This window comes from Sceloporus undulatus, chromosome 8, assembly GCF_019175285.1.
Source record: "Sceloporus undulatus isolate JIND9_A2432 ecotype Alabama chromosome 8, SceUnd_v1.1, whole genome shotgun sequence".
In the NCBI taxonomy this organism is placed as follows: domain Eukaryota; kingdom Metazoa; phylum Chordata; class Lepidosauria; order Squamata; family Phrynosomatidae; genus Sceloporus; species Sceloporus undulatus.
In genome coordinates, this window is record NC_056529.1 from 24,077,211 (window position 1) to 24,095,502 (window position 18,292).

General features: G+C 47.6%; 2 protein-coding genes across 12 annotated transcripts in view; one reads left to right on the forward strand and one right to left on the reverse strand.

The window, feature by feature from the left end:
• The window catches only part of EMP2 (epithelial membrane protein 2), an 18,142-nt gene extending 15,017 nt beyond the window's left edge, over positions 1–3,125 (forward strand). For all 5 annotated transcript variants that reach the window (XM_042437392.1, XM_042437393.1, XM_042437395.1 and 2 more), the window contains exon 5: positions 10–3,125. In XM_042437392.1, the coding sequence (XP_042293326.1) occupies positions 10–197 (188 nt within the window). In that variant the 3' untranslated portion in view covers positions 198–3,125. The remainder of the gene's footprint in view (positions 1–9) is intronic.
• ATF7IP2 (activating transcription factor 7 interacting protein 2) lies at positions 2,760–18,028 on the reverse strand. 7 transcript variants are annotated; one of them, XR_006100483.1, is made up of 15 exons: positions 17,879–18,028; positions 16,418–16,510; positions 15,618–15,728; positions 14,835–14,913; positions 14,293–14,736; positions 13,065–13,480; positions 11,667–11,798; positions 11,166–11,237; positions 9,837–9,979; positions 9,348–9,415; positions 9,187–9,218; positions 8,233–8,291; positions 7,801–7,846; positions 7,131–7,204; positions 5,881–5,901 (listed from the first exon to the last, which is right to left on the reverse strand). XR_006100483.1 is itself a non-coding variant. In XM_042437390.1 (14 exons), exons 4-14 carry the CDS (start codon positions 14,857–14,859, stop codon positions 5,509–5,511), a joined length of 1,584 nt encoding a protein of 527 aa, XP_042293324.1. In that variant the 5' UTR covers positions 14,860–14,913; positions 15,618–15,728; positions 16,418–16,510; positions 17,879–18,028; the 3' UTR covers positions 2,760–5,508. The 7 variants fall into 7 exon arrangements, 5 of the variants coding, with proteins under 5 accessions (XP_042293324.1, XP_042293323.1, XP_042293319.1 ...); XR_006100484.1 differs by having other exon boundaries at positions 5,883–5,901; positions 7,801–7,843; XM_042437390.1 differs by lacking the exon at positions 9,187–9,218 and having other exon boundaries at positions 2,760–5,901; positions 13,353–13,480.
• Positions 18,029–18,292: the final 264 nt, after the last annotated feature.

Genomic DNA, 18,292 nt, shown 5'->3' on the forward strand with positions numbered 1-18,292 from the left:
TCTCCGCAGGCCTTTGTGTGATGATTGCCGCTTCCATCTACACCGACCGCCGGGAGGAGATCCACAAGGGCAACCATTACGACTTCTTCGAAGTGAAGGGCGGCCAGTATGGCTATTCCTACATCTTGGCCTGGATCGCCTTTGCCTTCACTTTCCTCAGCGGGATCATGTACCTAATACTAAGGAAGCGCAAATAAGAACAGACGCAGGTAGTTAAAGAACAACACAACACGACACGACACACATATATGCAGTACTGGAATCCCAGTCACTCTTTTGTATATAGTCAGAAAGTGGTTTTGTAGGAGAAGTTATTGTTTTTATTCCGAAGCGTCCCCGTCTCCCCTGAGCCTCATCCTTGGAATGAAAGGAGGACTATTGGAATAACAAAATGGCGGGCAGATTGGACACATCCCACCCCTTTCCCCGCCTGGAAAAAGAGCAACCCAGCAACCCAAAATAACCATGGGCAGAATGCACTACCCACATTTGTATGTCTTTTCCTCTTGTCCTGCGGCTTCCAAAGCGACTCTATAGGCATTAACAAAAGAGGGGAGAGGGGGGTTTGTGGATAACCCTTGAAATAATAAATTATAGGTGGCAGAGTGCAATATATGGAACTCAAGGATTATTAGGGAGGACCATTGCAACCCAAGGGGATTATCTGGGTTCTCTCTTTTGACTTAGGAGTGGAGAGCCTTAGTCCTTAGGTCCAAATGTGGCCCTCTTAGGGTTTCGTCTACTCTTTCCATGACCCCATAGACTCCTTGGAAGGGACCCCAAGGGTCATCTAACTGAAGCCACTTCTGCCATGCAGGGATCCGCAACCAAAGCACTCCTGAGAGATGCCCATCCAACCTCTGTTGAAAGACCTCCAAAGATGGAGAGCCCACCACCCTCCAAGGGAGTCCGCAGCTGGGGGAAATATCTTTTCTTTAATTAAAAAACCCCATAGTAAGTGTAGGGCATACCTGGGTATGACTCAAGGGTAAGGCATGGTGTGTGTAGGGCAACTCTCACCTGCAGCAGGTAGAAGTAAGTCCTTTGGGCAGGTAAAGGCAAGCTCAGCTCCGGAGGGTATGGGCTTCCTCTGTCAGGCAAACACTGCGCCCATTTGCATGACAAATCCAGCTCTTGCTGCTCTTGGCTGGCAAAGGTTTTGCTTTGGAAAAACAGAAACAGAGCAGAGACTCCAAAAGACCAGATTTTAAATTGAATTAGGAAATGAAAAGAACAAGCAAGCTCAACCACAGAATGCTTTTGCCTCCGAAGAGCTGCTGCCTCTTCCAAAATGCCAATTTCAGGCTGCTCACTCTCACATATTAAGAATTTCCTAAAGAAGTTTTAAATTTCCTAAATTCTTAATACATGAGAACAATGTTCCTCGGGCCGTTTGGTTCTGGCAATAGCCCCCAGCCCAGCCCCATGTGCTGCCATTGTATTTGTGACCACTGGCTACCATTTATGACCACTGGTTACCATTGCCCCCCTCCCTTCCTAGAAACTAGCCAGGGACCAGCATTGGCCCTTTTTTGAGGTCAGTGCCTTAGAAAAAGCAGTATTTTGTACGCAGTCCAGTTGGTTTGCTGGTAGTTCTATTACAGCTTTCCAATCTGGGCCTGGAGAAAAAATCTGTCCTAGAAACTGCATGGTGGGTTTTGCAAAATGAATGAAAGGAGGTTTGGGGCTTGTTAGAAATTCGGGTTGCATGTAAGGTTGCCAGGTTTGGTCCAAGAGGATAGTTCTCCCAACTGAGTTTCTAGAGGCAAGAATTTTGAAAGGACATCAGTGGTTGCTGTTGAGGCTGCAGTCCTAAACCACTTGCTGGGAACAGACCCTTGGCCTCAATGGGCCTTCCTTCTTAAGATCAGTATCTAGAGTTTGCTATGGTCATCTTGTCTGGTTTTAAAAGAGCTTTTGGGTTTACCTTCAACCTGTGTGCAGCCCAGCTTCATTTGTATTTCAATGAGGAGAACATGCCATTAGCAGAAGCCAAATAGTGGCTGCCTTCCTCTGCAGTCTTTTGAGGTCTGAAATGACAGGCCTTCATTTTTGTTTTTGAAGGACCTCTTAGTCAAAAACACAAAGCAGCAGACACCTAATCCTGCAGATTACATTATAGAGAACACAGTCTTGGGTTTAAAATGCACTGCAGAAATAATCCACTTTGAGTCTGCTTTAACTGCCCTGGGAGCCCTAGTTTATTGTGGCACCTGAGCTCTCTGACAGCAAAGTCTCACAAAACTACAGCTCCCAGAGTTATCTAACATAGGGCCTGGGCCGTTAAAGCTGTTTCGAACTGGATTATTTCTGCAGTGTGCTTTGGACCTTGGTTCTCTCTAAGCCAGAAGAAATGGGACTCTGGTCCTTTCTCCCTCCTTGTTGCAACCTTCAACCAGGGGTTGGCTCTCAAGAAACACTGGACTGCAACTCCCAGCATTCTTCACTGGCCGGGGCTGTTGGGAGGGATGGAGGACTCCAACGCCTAAATTCAGCAAAACAGCCTCCCTGGATTGTTTGGATGCCCCTGCATTAAAGAAGAGGGGCCTGAAGCAGCATGCCTTGGCCGTTTTGTTCCAATGCAAGCCCCCTTCCTTCCTTCCATAGATTCTTGACAGTCCCCCCACTTTCCTTGCTTCTGCCTGCCCCAGTTCTCTCAAGCCTACTTCGGTCGTATTGCAGTCCTGCCCAGACAGGCTCTTTAGAGACAAAGCACCGCTGATTCCCAGTTGCCAAGAATGAAAAACCATAGTCTTGAATTTACAAAAATCCCCACATCTTTTATTTGTACATACATATATATTTACATACTCCCATTTGAGGCGCCCTTCATGAAAACAAGCAAATTGTAACTGAAACCAGTAATCCTGCCAAATCTTACTTTAAACAAAATACAAGGAAACCATCAGCCGGACAACCCTTTGTGTTTCCGCCCGGAAGAAGCGGACGTTGTCAGGACCTGCGCTTCCATCCCAAGAGAACAGCTAGACATCCTGGATTGCTTTTTTAAAGAGGACGATCTTTCTTTGAGGTTGCTCACTTTAACCCTACCGACGACCGTGCCTCTGTCCCTTTGTATTTTATATACCCATGGTGTATATGGAAATAAAAGTTACAAAAACATTGCCTTTGCCTTTTGGTTCTGGTCTTGGCAACGTCACAGAATCCTAACAATCCATCCTTGGGTTAAATGGATCAGGTCCTGCAAGTGGCCGCAGGAAGACCCCAACGCCGCCACTGGAGACAGACAGCACTATGGGCCAATCAGAGGAGAGACGCCGCCGAGCTCAAAGGATACTCAGGCTAAGTGAAAACCCTGCCCCAGTTTGCGCACCAAGAGCCTCACTAGACCTGTTGCAACCAGACATCACAGGATCCCAAAGAAGGGACCTCAAGGGTCACCCATCCCAACCGCCATGGCATTTGCCAGGATAAAGAAGCTAAGTGAATGCAGTCATGCTGTCTTCCACCTTTGCTTGGTTGCCCAAGTCACAGGAGAACCAGTCTGCAGGTTCCCACCTGGGAAATGACTCTGTTTCCATCTCTTCCCACCTGAGACATCTGCAAAGCCCTTCTCACAGGTCTTCTGATAGAAGACGACAGCCTCACACCGTAAGATTTTGGGGCTGTGAGGAAGGAGTCAGAAGAAGCTGGGAATGGACTCCTTTGCACTGAAGAGCTCTCCCTCACAAACCACCACTCAGGGTCCAACCGGCTCAAACTTAGAAAAACATCACCCGCACCAAACGTAAACTAAATTTGTGGTGCACACCTTCAGTCTAAATCATGCCACAGACTTCTGGACTCTAGAATTTTGGAAACCCCCCCCCCCTTTTCTTTTTTTGTCTTAAAGAGTTTTGACGCAGTTGGGAAAGTAGGTAGGAGGACACAAGACCAGCTCTGCAACAGCAGAGGAAGAACTGGAAACGGCAGAAGAAGAACCGGAAATTTAACAAATGTACTGTTTTAAGTTTGTTGGTAGCTGCCTTGAGTCCCTATACTGGGAAAAAGGCAGGATCTAAGTAAGTAACAATACTAACAACAGCAACAACAAGAAGAAAGGAACTGATGGGTTACATGTATGAGCCACCAAGAGAAGACTTAGCCCACTGGCTGAGTGCCCCAAAAGCCTCCCCTTCTCACCCAACACCTGGCAGAACCCTCTATTTTTAACCGGTTAAGAGCAATCATTCGTGAACAGTTCAGTGGCCCTTTTACACAACACCTTTATAGCACTTTAATTGCTGTGGCTCCATCCTATGGAATCCTGGGATTTGTGATTTTGTGAGGTACTACGAATTCTCATACAGATGGCCAGACAGTCCTTCCCCAAACTACTAACCTCAGTATGCCATAGGATGACAAAGCCACGGCAGTCAAAGTATTGAGTAGCCACAGACTGCAAGCCCATGGTGAGGCAGCAGCAGTGGAGGAAGAGGAAGAAGAGGCAGGAGGAAGATGAGGAAATGGTGGAGGAGGAGGAAGAAGAAGTGGCGGCAGAGGAGGTGGGAGAAAGAGGAGGAAGCAGCAGCAGCAGGAAGTGAGAGGAGGAGGAAGTGGCAGTGGAGAAGGCAGGAGGAAGCGGCAGCAGAGGAGGAGGAAGAGGAAGCAGTGGCAGAGGAGGCACCTGCCTGCCGCCAGTGAAAGCTAAGAGGAAGGGAGAGTCCCACTGTCCCCAATGGTGGAGCGCACCATCACTGGTGACAATGAGACTTGAGCATCTGTGGATTTTGTTATCTGTGGAAGGGAGGATTGGAAACAGATCCCCTGTGGATACTGAGGGCGGACTGTATTCAGAAGGGAAAAGAAGTAAGGAAATTACCCCATTGGAGAGGCCAGTGAAGCCATGGATGGAGAAGCAGGAGGAGGTCCAGATACAGGGCTGGGATGATGGCAACATAAATCAATCAATCAATCAATAAATAAAATCCCTAGGATGCCAGGCTTTTCAGGGCTGAGAAGGCAGGCTCAGTGTGTATGTGTGGGTCTCTTTTGGATCTTAGAAGCCAAAAAGGAAGCTTATGGACATTCAAGGAAGGCTCCCAGCACGCAAGATAGTGAGATTTTTAACAGTCCAAAAAAGAAATCTAGGTGTAATTGGCTTCCATTCTTCTGGCTTAGCATGGAAAAATATGACAGCCATGCCGCCACCACAGAAGCAATGACTGTGGATAGCAGAAGGCTTTCAACATCTCACCTTGCCCCAGAGTTAGCTTTCCTGACAGCTTCTCTGTGCTAACACCCAAGGATTGCAACATCCAGAATCCACCAGCTGGTACAGAAGGAGTTACTAGATTGCCCACGGTAACATTAAGGAGGTGTCTGTAAAAGAAATAACACTGAACCTTGCCCTTGTCCCAGCATACGGAAGAGCATCGGTTCTCAACCTTGGGTGATTCACAAGTCTCCAGCTAGTGTGGCAAGGGATTCTGGGAGCCGAAGTCCAAAAGATCTGGAGGGTCCACGGTTGGCAATTCGCAGAGATATCCCCCCCTCTGTCCACAGAAACTACAGAGTAAGAACCGACTTGATGTCGCTGAACGGTCCGTAGCGCCCATAAATGTCTTTGGCCCGCATGGCCAGGTAGCACCTGGAGGACTCCGGAAAGCTGCTCAAGGTGCAGGCCATGGGGAGCTTCTTGGCAAGGATCTGGTTGGTCTCCTGCCAGCTCCGGAATTGGCTGCCCTTGAGGAAGAGGAAGAGGTGGAAGCTCTCCAGGGGAGCACAGCGGGGGTCAGCCTTCTGGACGTTCCACTTCAGGGCGATGCCTTTGGGGTTCTCGACCCGAACCACCGAAAGGTCCAGCTTTAGAGGCGGCAGCGTGTTCTGGAATGCAGCCACTGGCTCCTGGTGCAAGCGGCTTTTCGGGAGGGGAGGGAGGTGGGAAAGGTCGTCATCAGCCTGAGAGGAAACCAAGGCAGATTTCAGCAAACCAGAAACGGAAAGGGAGCAACCCAAGGCCTTTGGGCTCAGGCGGGAAGTCCCACTGAGCTCAATAGGACCGGTCACTGTTGTCGTATGCCTGGTTTTAACTTTATGGCCACCCTACAATGGGGTTTTCTAAGCAAGGTTTGATCAGAGGAAGTTTGCCAGTGCCTTCCCCTGAGGCTGGGAGAGTAGGACTTGCCCAAAGTCACCCAGTGTGGTTTCTATGGCAGAGTGGGGATGCATACCCATGCCTCCCACAGTCCTAGGCCAACACTCAAACCACTACACCAAAACCTGGAAAGGATTTTAACAACTGAACATCCAGGCTGCTGCTTCTTGAACACCTGTCCTCTCCTTTCAAACTGTTAAGACTCAGCACTTAAAAGAGGAGAGTTTTGTTCACAAGGTTGATGCACAAACCTTGCAAACCAGTGTTTTCTACACACTGCTGTGCGTCTGGGAGCCATCAGGACAGTTAGTCAGGCCAAAAATTAACCACTGAATAGTGCTAGTGTTTATGCCATAAAGTACAAAACGATATTCCAACACGGTCCCCAAGTGGCTGGCAAGGGATCTTCGTTCTCCATCACTTGGACTACAACGGATGGGATTTACACCACGGTGACACTACCCTGGCTCAGTTGTACCTGTGCAGCCCCTAATTTGCCCAGATGGTGCAGCACAGGAGAGAGGCAGCATGCTGTAATGGGTTGAGTGTTGGAATATGACCAGGGTTCATAAAACAAACCCTTTTACAAATTTGTCTTAAGGTCTCGGAAATGACTTGAAGGCACCCAACAATGATAGCATACGGACTTCTTGAGAAATGCAGTGTTCTCTGCCTAAAAATGGGGCAGTTAGCTTTGCTCAGCACTGGGGCAGGCTTGATCTCAAGGGAAGTTACTTTTCTATTGCCAATGGCCTTGCAATTTTATTACTTGTGTTATTGCCCTTTCTCTAAAGTACTGGCTTTAAAGGACTGTCATGTGCAGGGACTGTTACATTTGTGGCTGTTGAGTGCCTTCAAGTCATTTCTGACTTTTGATAACCATTTAGGACTTGTGCAACATAGATCTTATGTCCATTTATTCCATTTTCATCTCAACTCCCCTCGTTGTGCAACTGTTTTGGGGTTGCCAGGTGGCTTCCTGGGCGCAACTAGCATTGCGTTTCTGCAAATAATCTTTTCCAAATCTAAATACCTGATTCGATGGCTGTCGTTCAGGGTCTGCGGCTGAATTGCTCGTCCTTGCAGCTCCCCTCTCTACATCATTTCCTATTGATATACTATAGGTTAGCATCACATTTTAAACACTGGCTCGCTTCTCCCATACAATATTTTTTACAATCCCCTCTTTGTTGGACTATCACTTTAGTATCACCCATTACCGCATCCACGAAAGCTCATCCTAAAGTGAAAACCAGGTAGTCCCCATTCTTTTTCTCCTCCTCCTTCCTCCTTTTAAACATTTTGGTAGAAATGGCTGCATTTTCTGTTGCCTTCTTCAAAAAGCAAGCATGAAACAGCAATGACATTTCACTATGCCAGCTGTTTAAACTCCTTCAGTTATACTTTGGAGTATTATTATGATTATGCTGCTCAATAGAAATTTGCTTTCTCTATCGTCAGGACCCTTTCCCCCTGGTTTTTGTTCCTTTCCTGTCCTGGGCGCTGGGCATTTTGCACCATCATCTCCTTCATTTACATCCCACCTTTCCCCTGTGACTGAGATTCAAGGTGGCTTACGAACTAACAGGATTGCAATATAATTAAAACATGCAAAAAGTCAACATTAAAATGCAAGAGTAAGGCAAACCAGTACAAATAATAATAAATTAACAGGTTTTTAAGCTGTTCTGAAATTCTTTTACCTGTCTCCGGATTGCTTTTTTCATCCGTCAGGTCAATTATCAGCTGCTGAAATTAGAAGAGACTGTAAATAAAACTGGGACTTATCTCCCCGTTTTCAGAGCTGACCAACCGAAGTCTCACAAGGCGGAGGACCTGGAGGCCTCTGCTCCTGGCAGTTCATTGCGTGTTCCTTGGGATTTCCCATTCCCTGGGACAATAAATATGGTCTTCCATTTTTCTTACTACCTCACCAAGCATCATTCTCTTTTCTAATGAGTGACGTCTATTCACGACACGTCCAAAGTAAGACAACCTCAGTTTAGTTGTCTATTTTATTCCACCCATCAAAATGCAAGCCTTCCCAAGCATTTATAATTCAGACTCTTTCATAATGCAACTGGGGAAAAGGATGTGAAGACAGGCCTAGACAAGCAAGATATCTGGAATCTGACCTTGGAGGTGGATGGAGTTGCAGCATCTGCGTTTGCAGCCCTCTCCTCCTGATGAACAGCTGAGGAAATGTGACAGAAGCATCATTTTTAAATTCTTAACATTCACTTGGTAAGTGATAAAGGCATTCAGCGACAGATTCAGAAGGGAAGCAGGCAACTAGCTAATACAGACGACAGGCACAGCAAGGGACAGGGTCCCACACACAGCACTGACACAAAATGAGAGCGAGGAGAGTAAGAACAGAGTACATTCAGGCTTCCATTCCGGCCAACAGCCCATTTCTTTCCAAATAAGCATCGGGAGAAAGGGGGCAGAGGCTTTCATCCAAGCAAATGCAGCTGACTCAGAAGCAGCCTTGCTTTTCAGATCAGGAGGTATTAACTCTGATTTTTTTTGCTCAGCAGAGGTTTTTGGCGACAACCTTTAAGTCCTCATGCATGACCTAGGAATGATGTGCAGCAGGGCTGTAAGAACATTGGAAACTGCCTTACACTATGGCTGTCGATGCGGGCTGGCAGTAGCTCTGCAGTGTCTCAAGCAGGATCTATGCACAAACTCAAGCCCTCATCCATAGGTTCTGCAGTCAGTTTTGTAGGCTCACTGGAAGCGTTAGCCGTGTAGACAATGGGTCCCACCTGGTCCAATATTGCCAGCTCCACAGGAGAGGGTGGGCATTGTGTGGGCCCCCAGATGTTGCTTGACAACAACTCCCATCATGGGTTGATGGGAACCACTGTTCAACACAGTATCTGGAAAGCCAACCTCTGCTCATCCCTGCTTCAAGACATACTGGTCCAGTTCTTCTCAACTGCCTGTTCAGCACCACATGGATGGATGGGGGGAGATAGATAGATAGATAGATAGATATATTCTAGCCATGTATTAGCAGCTTCAACATGCATTGTGTCCCCAGAAGGAAGAAAAGGAAGAGTATCTGCTACTAGCCTGCTCACCCCAGTGCATTTAGGTCTCCTCCAGTTATGCACTTGTGTTATTAGAGAGGGAGAGAAAAAGAGAGACAAAGGGAAAGAGAGCAGCCGTTTTAATGATCTTGTTCTGTTAAAATCTGCTTTTAAAAAATAAATTCAGAAATGCCCATTTTATTTCTTTGTACCTGGAGGATTCACAGCTGCCACACCAGGATTTTTGTTCATTTCATTCAGGATAATGACGTCATTAGTTCTGGTAACAAAACACATCAGCATCAAGACACATAAAGCAGCCGCATCCCTCCCTGTTTAAGATATTCAAGTCGTATTTACAGACGCCCATAAATTCATTTTACGCCGTGACTGTCACCGCCACATTCCTAAATTACCCCTCACTTGTACAGAATATCCATCAAGCAAGTCGCAAAAAGCTAGCAGTGAAAAACTCAGGAACAGAGGATGATATTGTTAGATACAGAACTGTCAAAGTTTGGCTTTTAGCTCCCAGAAGCCCTTGCTGCCAGCATGGCCAATGCTCAAGGATTCTGGGAGCTCAAGTCCATCAACATCCAGAGAGCTAAAAATGGAGAGCCGCTTGGGAGGGATAGTCTCATGGAAATATAACACACGTATGGAAACATGGCCACCGTTGACCAGGCCGTCCTTGCTCTTACCTCTCCTTGGTGGTTTCCGGAGGCATCTTCCTGGGATCTGAAGGCCCCTTTTCTGACGGCCTCAATCCACTGCTCTCTTCGCCAGGATGAATCGCAGGGCAGTTTAAGATTTTATTTTGTGAAGTGACCCCTGGGAGGTTGGCCTGGAGGCAGGGAAAAGAAAAGGAATTCTCTGCCCATTTGCCTGTACAAACATGTCAGCGTCCTTCTGGATGCAAAGCCCTTGCAGCGGAACAGGAGGATCCCGGTGAAGATTTGTGCCTTGGAAATAACCTGGGAGACCTAGAAAACTGACCCGGGAGCATTCAAACCTCTGCTCAGCCATGGAAAGCCACAGAGGAGCCTTTGCTCACTCTCTCGGCCTCAGAAAAAGGCAATGGCAAACCTCCTCTGAAGAAGGAAACCCTATTTTTTAAGAGCTAGAGGCATGTCATGGTTTCAGTTTTAGACCAGGGTTGAAATCCACCTTATTCACAGAAACCCACTGGGAGACATTGATGTTTATCACACTATGCTCTTAAAGAGGTACTATTCCAGTGTGACTCCTCTAGCTGCCTCCTGTTGCATGCTGGGATTGGCAGTTTTAAGGAGTTGAACTTCTCTGCCTGAGAATTCTAAATACCCCTCCTTAAAACTGCCAGTTCCAGCATACAACAGGAGGCAGCTAGAGGAGTCACACTGGAATAGTACCTCTTTAAGAGCTCGTCTGATAAACACCATTGGCAAGTTACCTCCCAAGAGAAAGTTGATGCCAAGCCTTCTCTAAAGAAATTCTTGTCAAGAGAACCCCAAAAGGTCACCATAATTCAGAATCAACTTGAAGGGACATAGCAACAACGTTAAACCAGAGAATGGACACTTCTTTTGGGGGGTTAAACATCCCAATCTGCCAGCAGCACAAGTCCCATGGCCATATTTTCCAGGGGACTGTGGGAGATGGGAATCTAAAAAAGGGCAACCTTTCCAGTGTGTTATGTGTGTAAATAAAACATGCCTAAGTAAGCCTAACCTCATAGGTCTGTAATGCATTGCGATAAAAGTTTCCATGCGTGTGTGTGCCTTCAGGTTGCTTGTCAATGTATGGTGACCACATGAATTTCATAGTGTTTTCTCAGGCAAGGAATACTCCAAGGTGGTTTTGCCAGTTCTTTCCTCTGAAATATAGCCCCCAGCATGTGGGATTCGTTGGCAGTCTCCCATCCAATGCCTAACCAGGGCTGACCCTGCTCAGCTTCCAAGACCAGTCAGGCCCCCAATCTGGGCATTTAACTGCATTTGTCTGCAATAGTATTATGATTTATATGGTGCCAGAAAGATGCCAAGACTTACTCTGGAGGATAGCTCTTTCTTCTGTAACATTATCACCCCGTTAATACGTCTGTTGAGGCGGGATATATCTTTCTGCCAAGAGAAAAATATAAAGTATAAACAATGTACATTGGGCTACAGAAGGGCTTCTCAGCCATGGAGGCCACATTCAGAACTACACTAAAGCATCACCAGATACCCGCCTAAGGATTTCAAACTAGTAAGAGCACACTGGCTGCTTATCTACCAGCTCTTTGCTGCTCCAGAGATTGCCAGTGAACCCTTAGCCTGGACCTCCAACCACAGGGGAGAATTATGTGTCTCTCCAGAGGCTGTCATTGGCAACTCCCAGCATTCCTCCCTAGGGCCTGATGGGAGTTGCAGTCCAGCATCATGGTAGAGGCTCCTTCAGTTTAAGCCATAGTAAGAGCCTGCTTCTTGTATGCACAGGCAAGGGTTCGACAACAGAGCCACATACGATGCTTTCAAAGCAACACTGCCTGCCACACAAATGTGCCCTACCTGAATTTTGATGGATGCTTCATTATGCTTCTGGAAGCACTGCGTGTGGTCGATCCGCTCGTGCAAATGCTGGAGCTGGTGGTCCCAGGTCCTCATTGAAGCAGCCATATTCTCCTGAATAAAACCCTTCATCTGCAAGAAGGAGACACACGTACATACTTTAAATCAAGAAAACGCACATCTCACACATGAGACTGTATGTGGCAGCAAAAAGTTTTAAAAACCCCTCTTCTAGGCAAATTCACTAGCTTGAAGCACTCTGCTTTTCACAGTAAAACTACCTCTTTGTTGTTCTGTTTGCTTCCCAGATTCATTCTGTATCATTCAGGATTATAGCACTGACTCTTCCGCTCATAGAGCTGTGTGATATAAAGACCAAAAAGGAGGCTCTTGGCCCTTTAAGAGGAGCAGATTTATTAGTGTGGGTTACAATCTCCTTTGTGGACAGTAATCCAGAAAAGCTCACAATAAGACAATTCTGTTCTTAAAGGGACCACAAGTCTGCTTCTAAACATTTTTTAAAATACGTACCAACATGCTATCCATCGAAAAACTATGATACGACCTCAAATTGCTCCCCTTTTATTGAAATGCATGTGATACCATCCCACCTGCTCCTTGCCCCAAACCAAGACTCTGAATTAGATGCACAAAAAGGACAAGTTCCATGAAAATTGTGCTGTCCTTGCGGATGCACTCAAGGGCTGCGGGAGAGAGCCTTGTTTCCCGATGAGGCTGGAGGTTATGAGAATAGTAACTGAGAAGCATCCGAAGAGATGCCATGCAGAAAATGGAGCAAGTCTGTTTGCTACTGCTCCAAAGACTAAAATGGGAACCAGGGGATTCAAATGACAAGAAAAGAGATTAAACCTTAAACATCGGGAAGAACCTCTTGACTGTAAGAGATGCCTGACACTAGAAGATGCTGCTTCGGAGGGTGCTGGGATCTCCCTGTCTAGAGTCTTTAAAGGGCACCTCTGTCTTCCACACCAGAGTAAACCGATTCCCAGCCAACGCATTCACAAAGGACCAGAAAGGAGATTAAACACCGAAAAAGCCTTCCCGACGGGAAGAGCCGTTTGCTAGTGTGACGGAGCTCCAGAGAGTGGAGGTTTTGAAGCAGAGGATGGGTGGCTATCTCTCAGGGGTGCTTTATGGCTGGATGCCTGCAGTAGCAGAGGGCTGGAGAAGGGACCCCTGCCCACTCTATGATGATGTGAAATGATGTGGCAAAATGTTCCAACCACATTGGTTAGAAGTCCAAGGTGCTCAGTGCACAGCTGTCACCAGAACTGGACAACCACTGGCTTATAGCAAAGGTCACCCTCCCACACACAAGAAACATCCCTCCCTCGCATCCTCTTTGCAGAGGAACGTAACTGCAGCATTCGGCATTACCTGTAGACTCTCCCAGCCCCAGGAGGGCTTGAGGCAAGCTATCAAGACAAAAAAAGGAGGCGTTACGCAAAACCGATGGGAACAACTCCAACAACAGTCATTTCCACGCCATTTCCAATCAGCTGGGAAGCAAGCCGAGAAGAACTGGAGAACCCAAGCCGCCCCCACAGCGAACAGCCTTCTGCAATTTGGTTTCAGTGCAGCCACCAAGAGAACGCATGCGCCAGCAGCGCCACTGGACCTCATGTCACAACCACTGCCTGCTATCTGCCAGCCAAAGCAGCTTACCTTCCCCAGCCCAGTCTGCTTTTGATGTGAGCTTCTCCAGCAACCCTCTCCGGCTTCCTCTGCTTTTCTCTTGCGTTTGCAAAAGGCGCCTTTGGAGTCTTCTGATGTTCTCTTCCTCTGAGGATTGTCTTGGGCAAAAGAGGAAAGATATTGGCAGAGTGAGCCAGGAGGGCAGCCCCAGCACCTTGAAAGGCCTTGTGCTGAACCCGGTCAGTACTGAAATAAAGACTCCTTTCCAGGTTTTAAGGAGCCTGGCATGTACAGCAGGATTTTAAAAGGTGAAGGAGGAATAAAGGAATAAGAAGCCACCTCCTTGCCGGCAAGGCCTGGGCCTCAATCGAATTGACAGTGCCAACCAGAGAAACCTGAACAAACACAGTTGTGGCTGTTGTTGTGAGCCTTGAAGTTGTTTCCGACCTATGGTGACCCTATGGCCAACTTATCAAGCGCTTTCTTGGCAAGGTTTGTTCAGGGGAGGTTTGCCATTGCCTTTCCCTGAGGCTGAGAGCATGGGACTTGCCCAAGATCAGTGAACACACACAGTATATACTGCTAATTCGGTATTATTATATGATCCAAGACCTTTCCAATGTGGGGTAGTGGTTTGTGTGCTGGACTATGACTTGAGACCAGGGTTCAAATTCCAGCTCAGCCATGGAAGCCCACAGGGCAACCTTGGGTGAGTCACACTCTCTCAGCCTCAGAGGATGGCAATGGCAAACCCTCATCTGAAGATACCTGCCACGAAAACCCCACAATAGGTTTGCCTTGGGGTTGCCATAAGTTGGAAATGTGCCCCAAATGTCTAAGCAGCTTAGAGACCAATGCATAAGGAATGGTACTGGAAAATGGAGGCGTGTGCAGGTATGTTAGATGTGGTCCTCAAAGTCCTTTAAATATGTTTGTTCCTTCCAAAATAGTCTCCCAAACCCATGTTTACCTGGCACAAACGCAGTAGTATTTTTCTCATGAAAGCGAAAGTTGGTACTCTCCTGTTCCAAAACCATCCCTCCGGTGTTCCTCCCGGTGCTTGAGGAAGGGGTGTCTCCTGCCGGAGGGGAACCGGAAAGCCGTGCCTCTGAAGCGTCCAAGGTGCAGCCGATGGGCTTTGCGTCCAGGTGTACCTCCACCGGTTTGCACAGCGAGGAACTGGGTTCATTTTCATACCAGCTGTACAGTATGTCCTGCAAAGCGCCAGAGTTCAGGAACTGGTTGACGTCGGCGTTCTTAAGATCTTTATCCTGACTGGAGGCACCGCTTGGCGCTATTTCTGCTCGTTCCTTCACTTTGTTCAACATTTTCATCTGTCTGCGGCTGCTCGGAGTCATGGTTTTTCGGGCACGCATGGGCTTCCTGACGTCCGTGCCTCCGTTCATTTTGACACCTTAAAGATACAAAACAGCGCCTCAAGGTTATAAGCAAACAATGTCCTGCCCCTTTCTAATATCATGATTTAAGGAACAAATCAAAGAGTACATTTACCAGAGTTGTTACTTTGAGCTAGCATTGGATCCTTTTACCAAAGCTCCAGTTCTGATTGCTACTGTTTTGGTTTCTGAGCCTAAAAAGAGGAACAGTGCTTGGATTAGGATTAAAACAAGTCTTTTTAAAAGTCATTCTAACTTGAAGACAATTATGGCCAGAGTCACTAAGCTGATAAATGACAGAAATAATAATGATGATGATGGTATGCTGCCCTTTTCTCAAAACTGGGATTCAAGGCAATTACTCTGATGTTATGGGCTGCTGCTGTTGTTTAATTTAGTATACACACACACACACACACACACACACACACATATATGTATGTTTGTACACAGTTGGCCCTCCACATTTGTGGCTTTGACTTTGGTGGATTTGCTTATTCGTGAATTTGATTAATATGTTCTCTAGGAACCTCTAGGTCCTCCTTCATGACTCTATGACCAGCTTTCATCAGATGTTGCACTGGAGGACCTACAGACTCCTAGAGAGAGCACCTTTCTAGGCATTTGTAGGCCCTCCAGCACAACTCTATGGTCAACCTCTGATAGACGTTGATGGCAGAGTCGGTGCTGGAGAACCGAGAGATTCCTAGAGAGCACTTTTCAGGCATCTGTAGGGTCTCCAGGGCCATTCTATGGTCAATCTCTGGTAGATGTTGACCAGAGAGCTGCACTGGAGCACCTTGAGATTCCTAGAGACATATATATGCGGTGGCAGCAGTGGATAGAGAAAAGTGGTGCCTGCGAGGGAGAGTAGCCGCATAGTATCTCATAGAGGTACCTTGAGGTTGCCTAGAAAAAGGCCATGTCCATCCTTTGGAGCGTTTCCCACCGATCTTTGAGGCGTCCAGGAGCAAGGCCTCTGCTTTTGGACAGGATCCCTCCACACTCCCTTTAAAAAAGCAAACAAATACTTGCCTTATTGTTACAGATTGTGGAATTACAAACCAGTGGAAGTAAGATTTTAAACACTGTGGGTTTTTTTATGCTGGAACTTCTTAATCTATATACACTGGTTTTTCACTACTGAATTGCTACTAAGGTGTGAGGAAGTTAAGTCATTAGAGGCGGGAAATACAGAATACACAACAAAGAGAAAAATATACATACTGGAGTAACAAAAGGGTAATATTGATCACAAGAGAACAATTATGATCTTCATTATTATTATTATTATTATTATATTTATGTATATCCTGCACCTTTCCCAAAACTGGGAGCCGGAGAGGCTTGCAAGGACAACCGAAAACACAGAGAAGTGTTACGTTAAACCAGAATTGAACTATTGCAGCATTAAAAGAGATTGCGTATGAAAGAATGAAATACCGTTAGAAGAGATAAAAGCGTTTCAGACCCATTTAAAAGAATGCAAAGCTATTGGCAAGTTAATGGCAAAGTAGGAGGAAGCGGAAACTGTGACAGAGGTTTGATAGTGAAACTACCCTTTGGCTGTTGCTGTTTAAGTCGAGGAAAGGGAATCACGTCTGTCTTTCTGTCGCTGCTTTTTGGAACAATCAATAGAGGGAAAGGGAAAGAAATAGCAAATGCTTCCAGAGGCTTCGGGATGTTTGGGTTTTTTACCTGAATGCTGGCCAGGTCCAAAGGCTGGAGGGAAAGTGCCTCCAAAAGGAAAAGGCTTGCTTTCTCAGCCTTGGAAAGCACTGGCATCAAGTCCTGCGGAGACAGAGATGAGAAAGCAATGGCATTCCTCCCCCGGATTGCCAGCCTTGATTCTGGCCTCTCTAAGCGGCAGTCTCTGCCATCAAGGCCATGCCTCACATTCCTGGCAGAGAGGCAGAAATAAGAGTCCAGTTTCACAGGCTTTAACTTCTCTGGGTCAATGCCAGGGAATCCTGGGGACTGTAGTCCTAAGGGACACTGAGCCTTCCCTGTCAGAGAGGGATCTGGTGCCACAAGAAACTGCACTTCCCAGGATTCCCTAGCACTGAGCCAGGGCAGTTGAAGCGGACGCAAAGTGGGCTATTATCCCTGCAGTGCGTTTGGGGCTGTTGATAGGTTACGTTGCCAGCTGCATTGGCCTCTCATTGGGGGCAGAAGAGGGGCATACATGGCATAATAACAACAACAGAGACCTAAGTAATTACACTGGCCTCACATTAGGGTCAAAAGCAGGCTGTAAATGGAATTCAGAAGTAGACCGGTTGGCCTCCCTTTGAGGGCAAAAGAAGGGTCTAAATGCAATAATAATAAAGGAGTAGATGATATACGTAGAAAGCAGGCATGGGGCAAACCACAGCTCCCAGCATCCCCCAGCCTGAAGGGCCAAGGGAGTGTGTTTGTGGGTGGGTGGGGATTCTGGGAGTTGTCACAATGGTGTTTGTGTCTGGTTCTGGGAGTTGTAATTGGGGCACATTACCTCCACCACAGCTCCCAGCATCCCTCAGGCTGAAGGACCAATGGGGCGTCTGTGTGGGGGGACTCTGGGAGTTATAACTGGGGCACTTCAACACCACAACTCCCAGCATCCCCCAGCCTGAAGGGCCAAGGGAGTGTGTCAATCTGAGGGGGATTCTGAGAGCTGCGCCTGAGGCATTCCAGCACCAGAACCCTCAGCATCCCCTGTTCTGAAGGAACAATGGAGCGTGTGCTCATCTGAGGGGGGTTCTGGGAGTTGTAATTGGGTCACTTCAACTATTACAACTCCCAGCATTCCTTAGCTTGAAGGAATGATGGAGTGTGTTTATCTGAGGGGGATTATGAGAGCAGCAACTGAGGCATTCCAGCACCACAACTCCTATCATCCCCTATCCTGAAGGAACAATGGCGTGTGCTTGTCTGAGGGGAGTTCTGGGAGCTGAAAGTGGGGCACTTCAACCATTACAACTCCCAGCATCCCCCATCCTGAAGGACCCCTGGGGGGGTGTCTATATGTGTGGGGGGGATTCTGGGCTTTGTAGCTGCTCAGCCATTCTGGCTGGACGCGGGGGATTCTGGGAGCTGCAGTGCTTCAGTGTAAAAAGCGCCACCTTCTCTCTCCGCTCTGAGGACGGGGGCCCCTCCCTTCGGAGGCCTCCGACTCACCTGGCTCCCTTCTGCGCACGCGCGGCCGAGGAGAGGGAGGGGGCCCTGGGAGCCCCTGGAACGTTCGCAGAGCCAACGTTCCAAAACCGTTGGAGGCGCCGGTTGGGGGCGGGAAGGACAGAGCGAGCAGCAGCACTCTCGCCGTTCAAATGCGAGAAGACAGGAGGAGCACTGCGCACGCGCCAAATCTCAGCACGGGTTGGGCGGGAGAGAGAGAGAGAGAGAGATAAATACAAAGGCGGGAATTGGAAGCTTCGTCTGTCACTCATCGGAGAGAGCCCGCCCTTGACTCCTGCCTCGCCGCCATTGGCTGAGCTGAGAGAAACCTCCCAGACCAATCTGCCTTCCCTCCAGCTACCTTTTTTTTGGTCAAAAAGGTCGCCAGCCAATCAGAAGCGAGTTTTTCCTTTCTCC

Coding starts and splice junctions, on each gene's coding strand:
- ATF7IP2 (XM_042437388.1), bottom strand. CDS start 14,859: ATGCTAGCTCAAAGTAACAACTCTG. Junction 14,737..14,834: donor AGCTCAAAGTAACAACTCTG/GTAAATGTACTC, acceptor TGTATCTTTAAG/GTGTCAAAATGAACGGAGGC. Junction 9,980..11,165: donor AGAAAGAGCTATCCTCCAGA/GTAAGTCTTGGC, acceptor CCCTGCCTCCAG/GCCAACCTCCCAGGGGTCAC.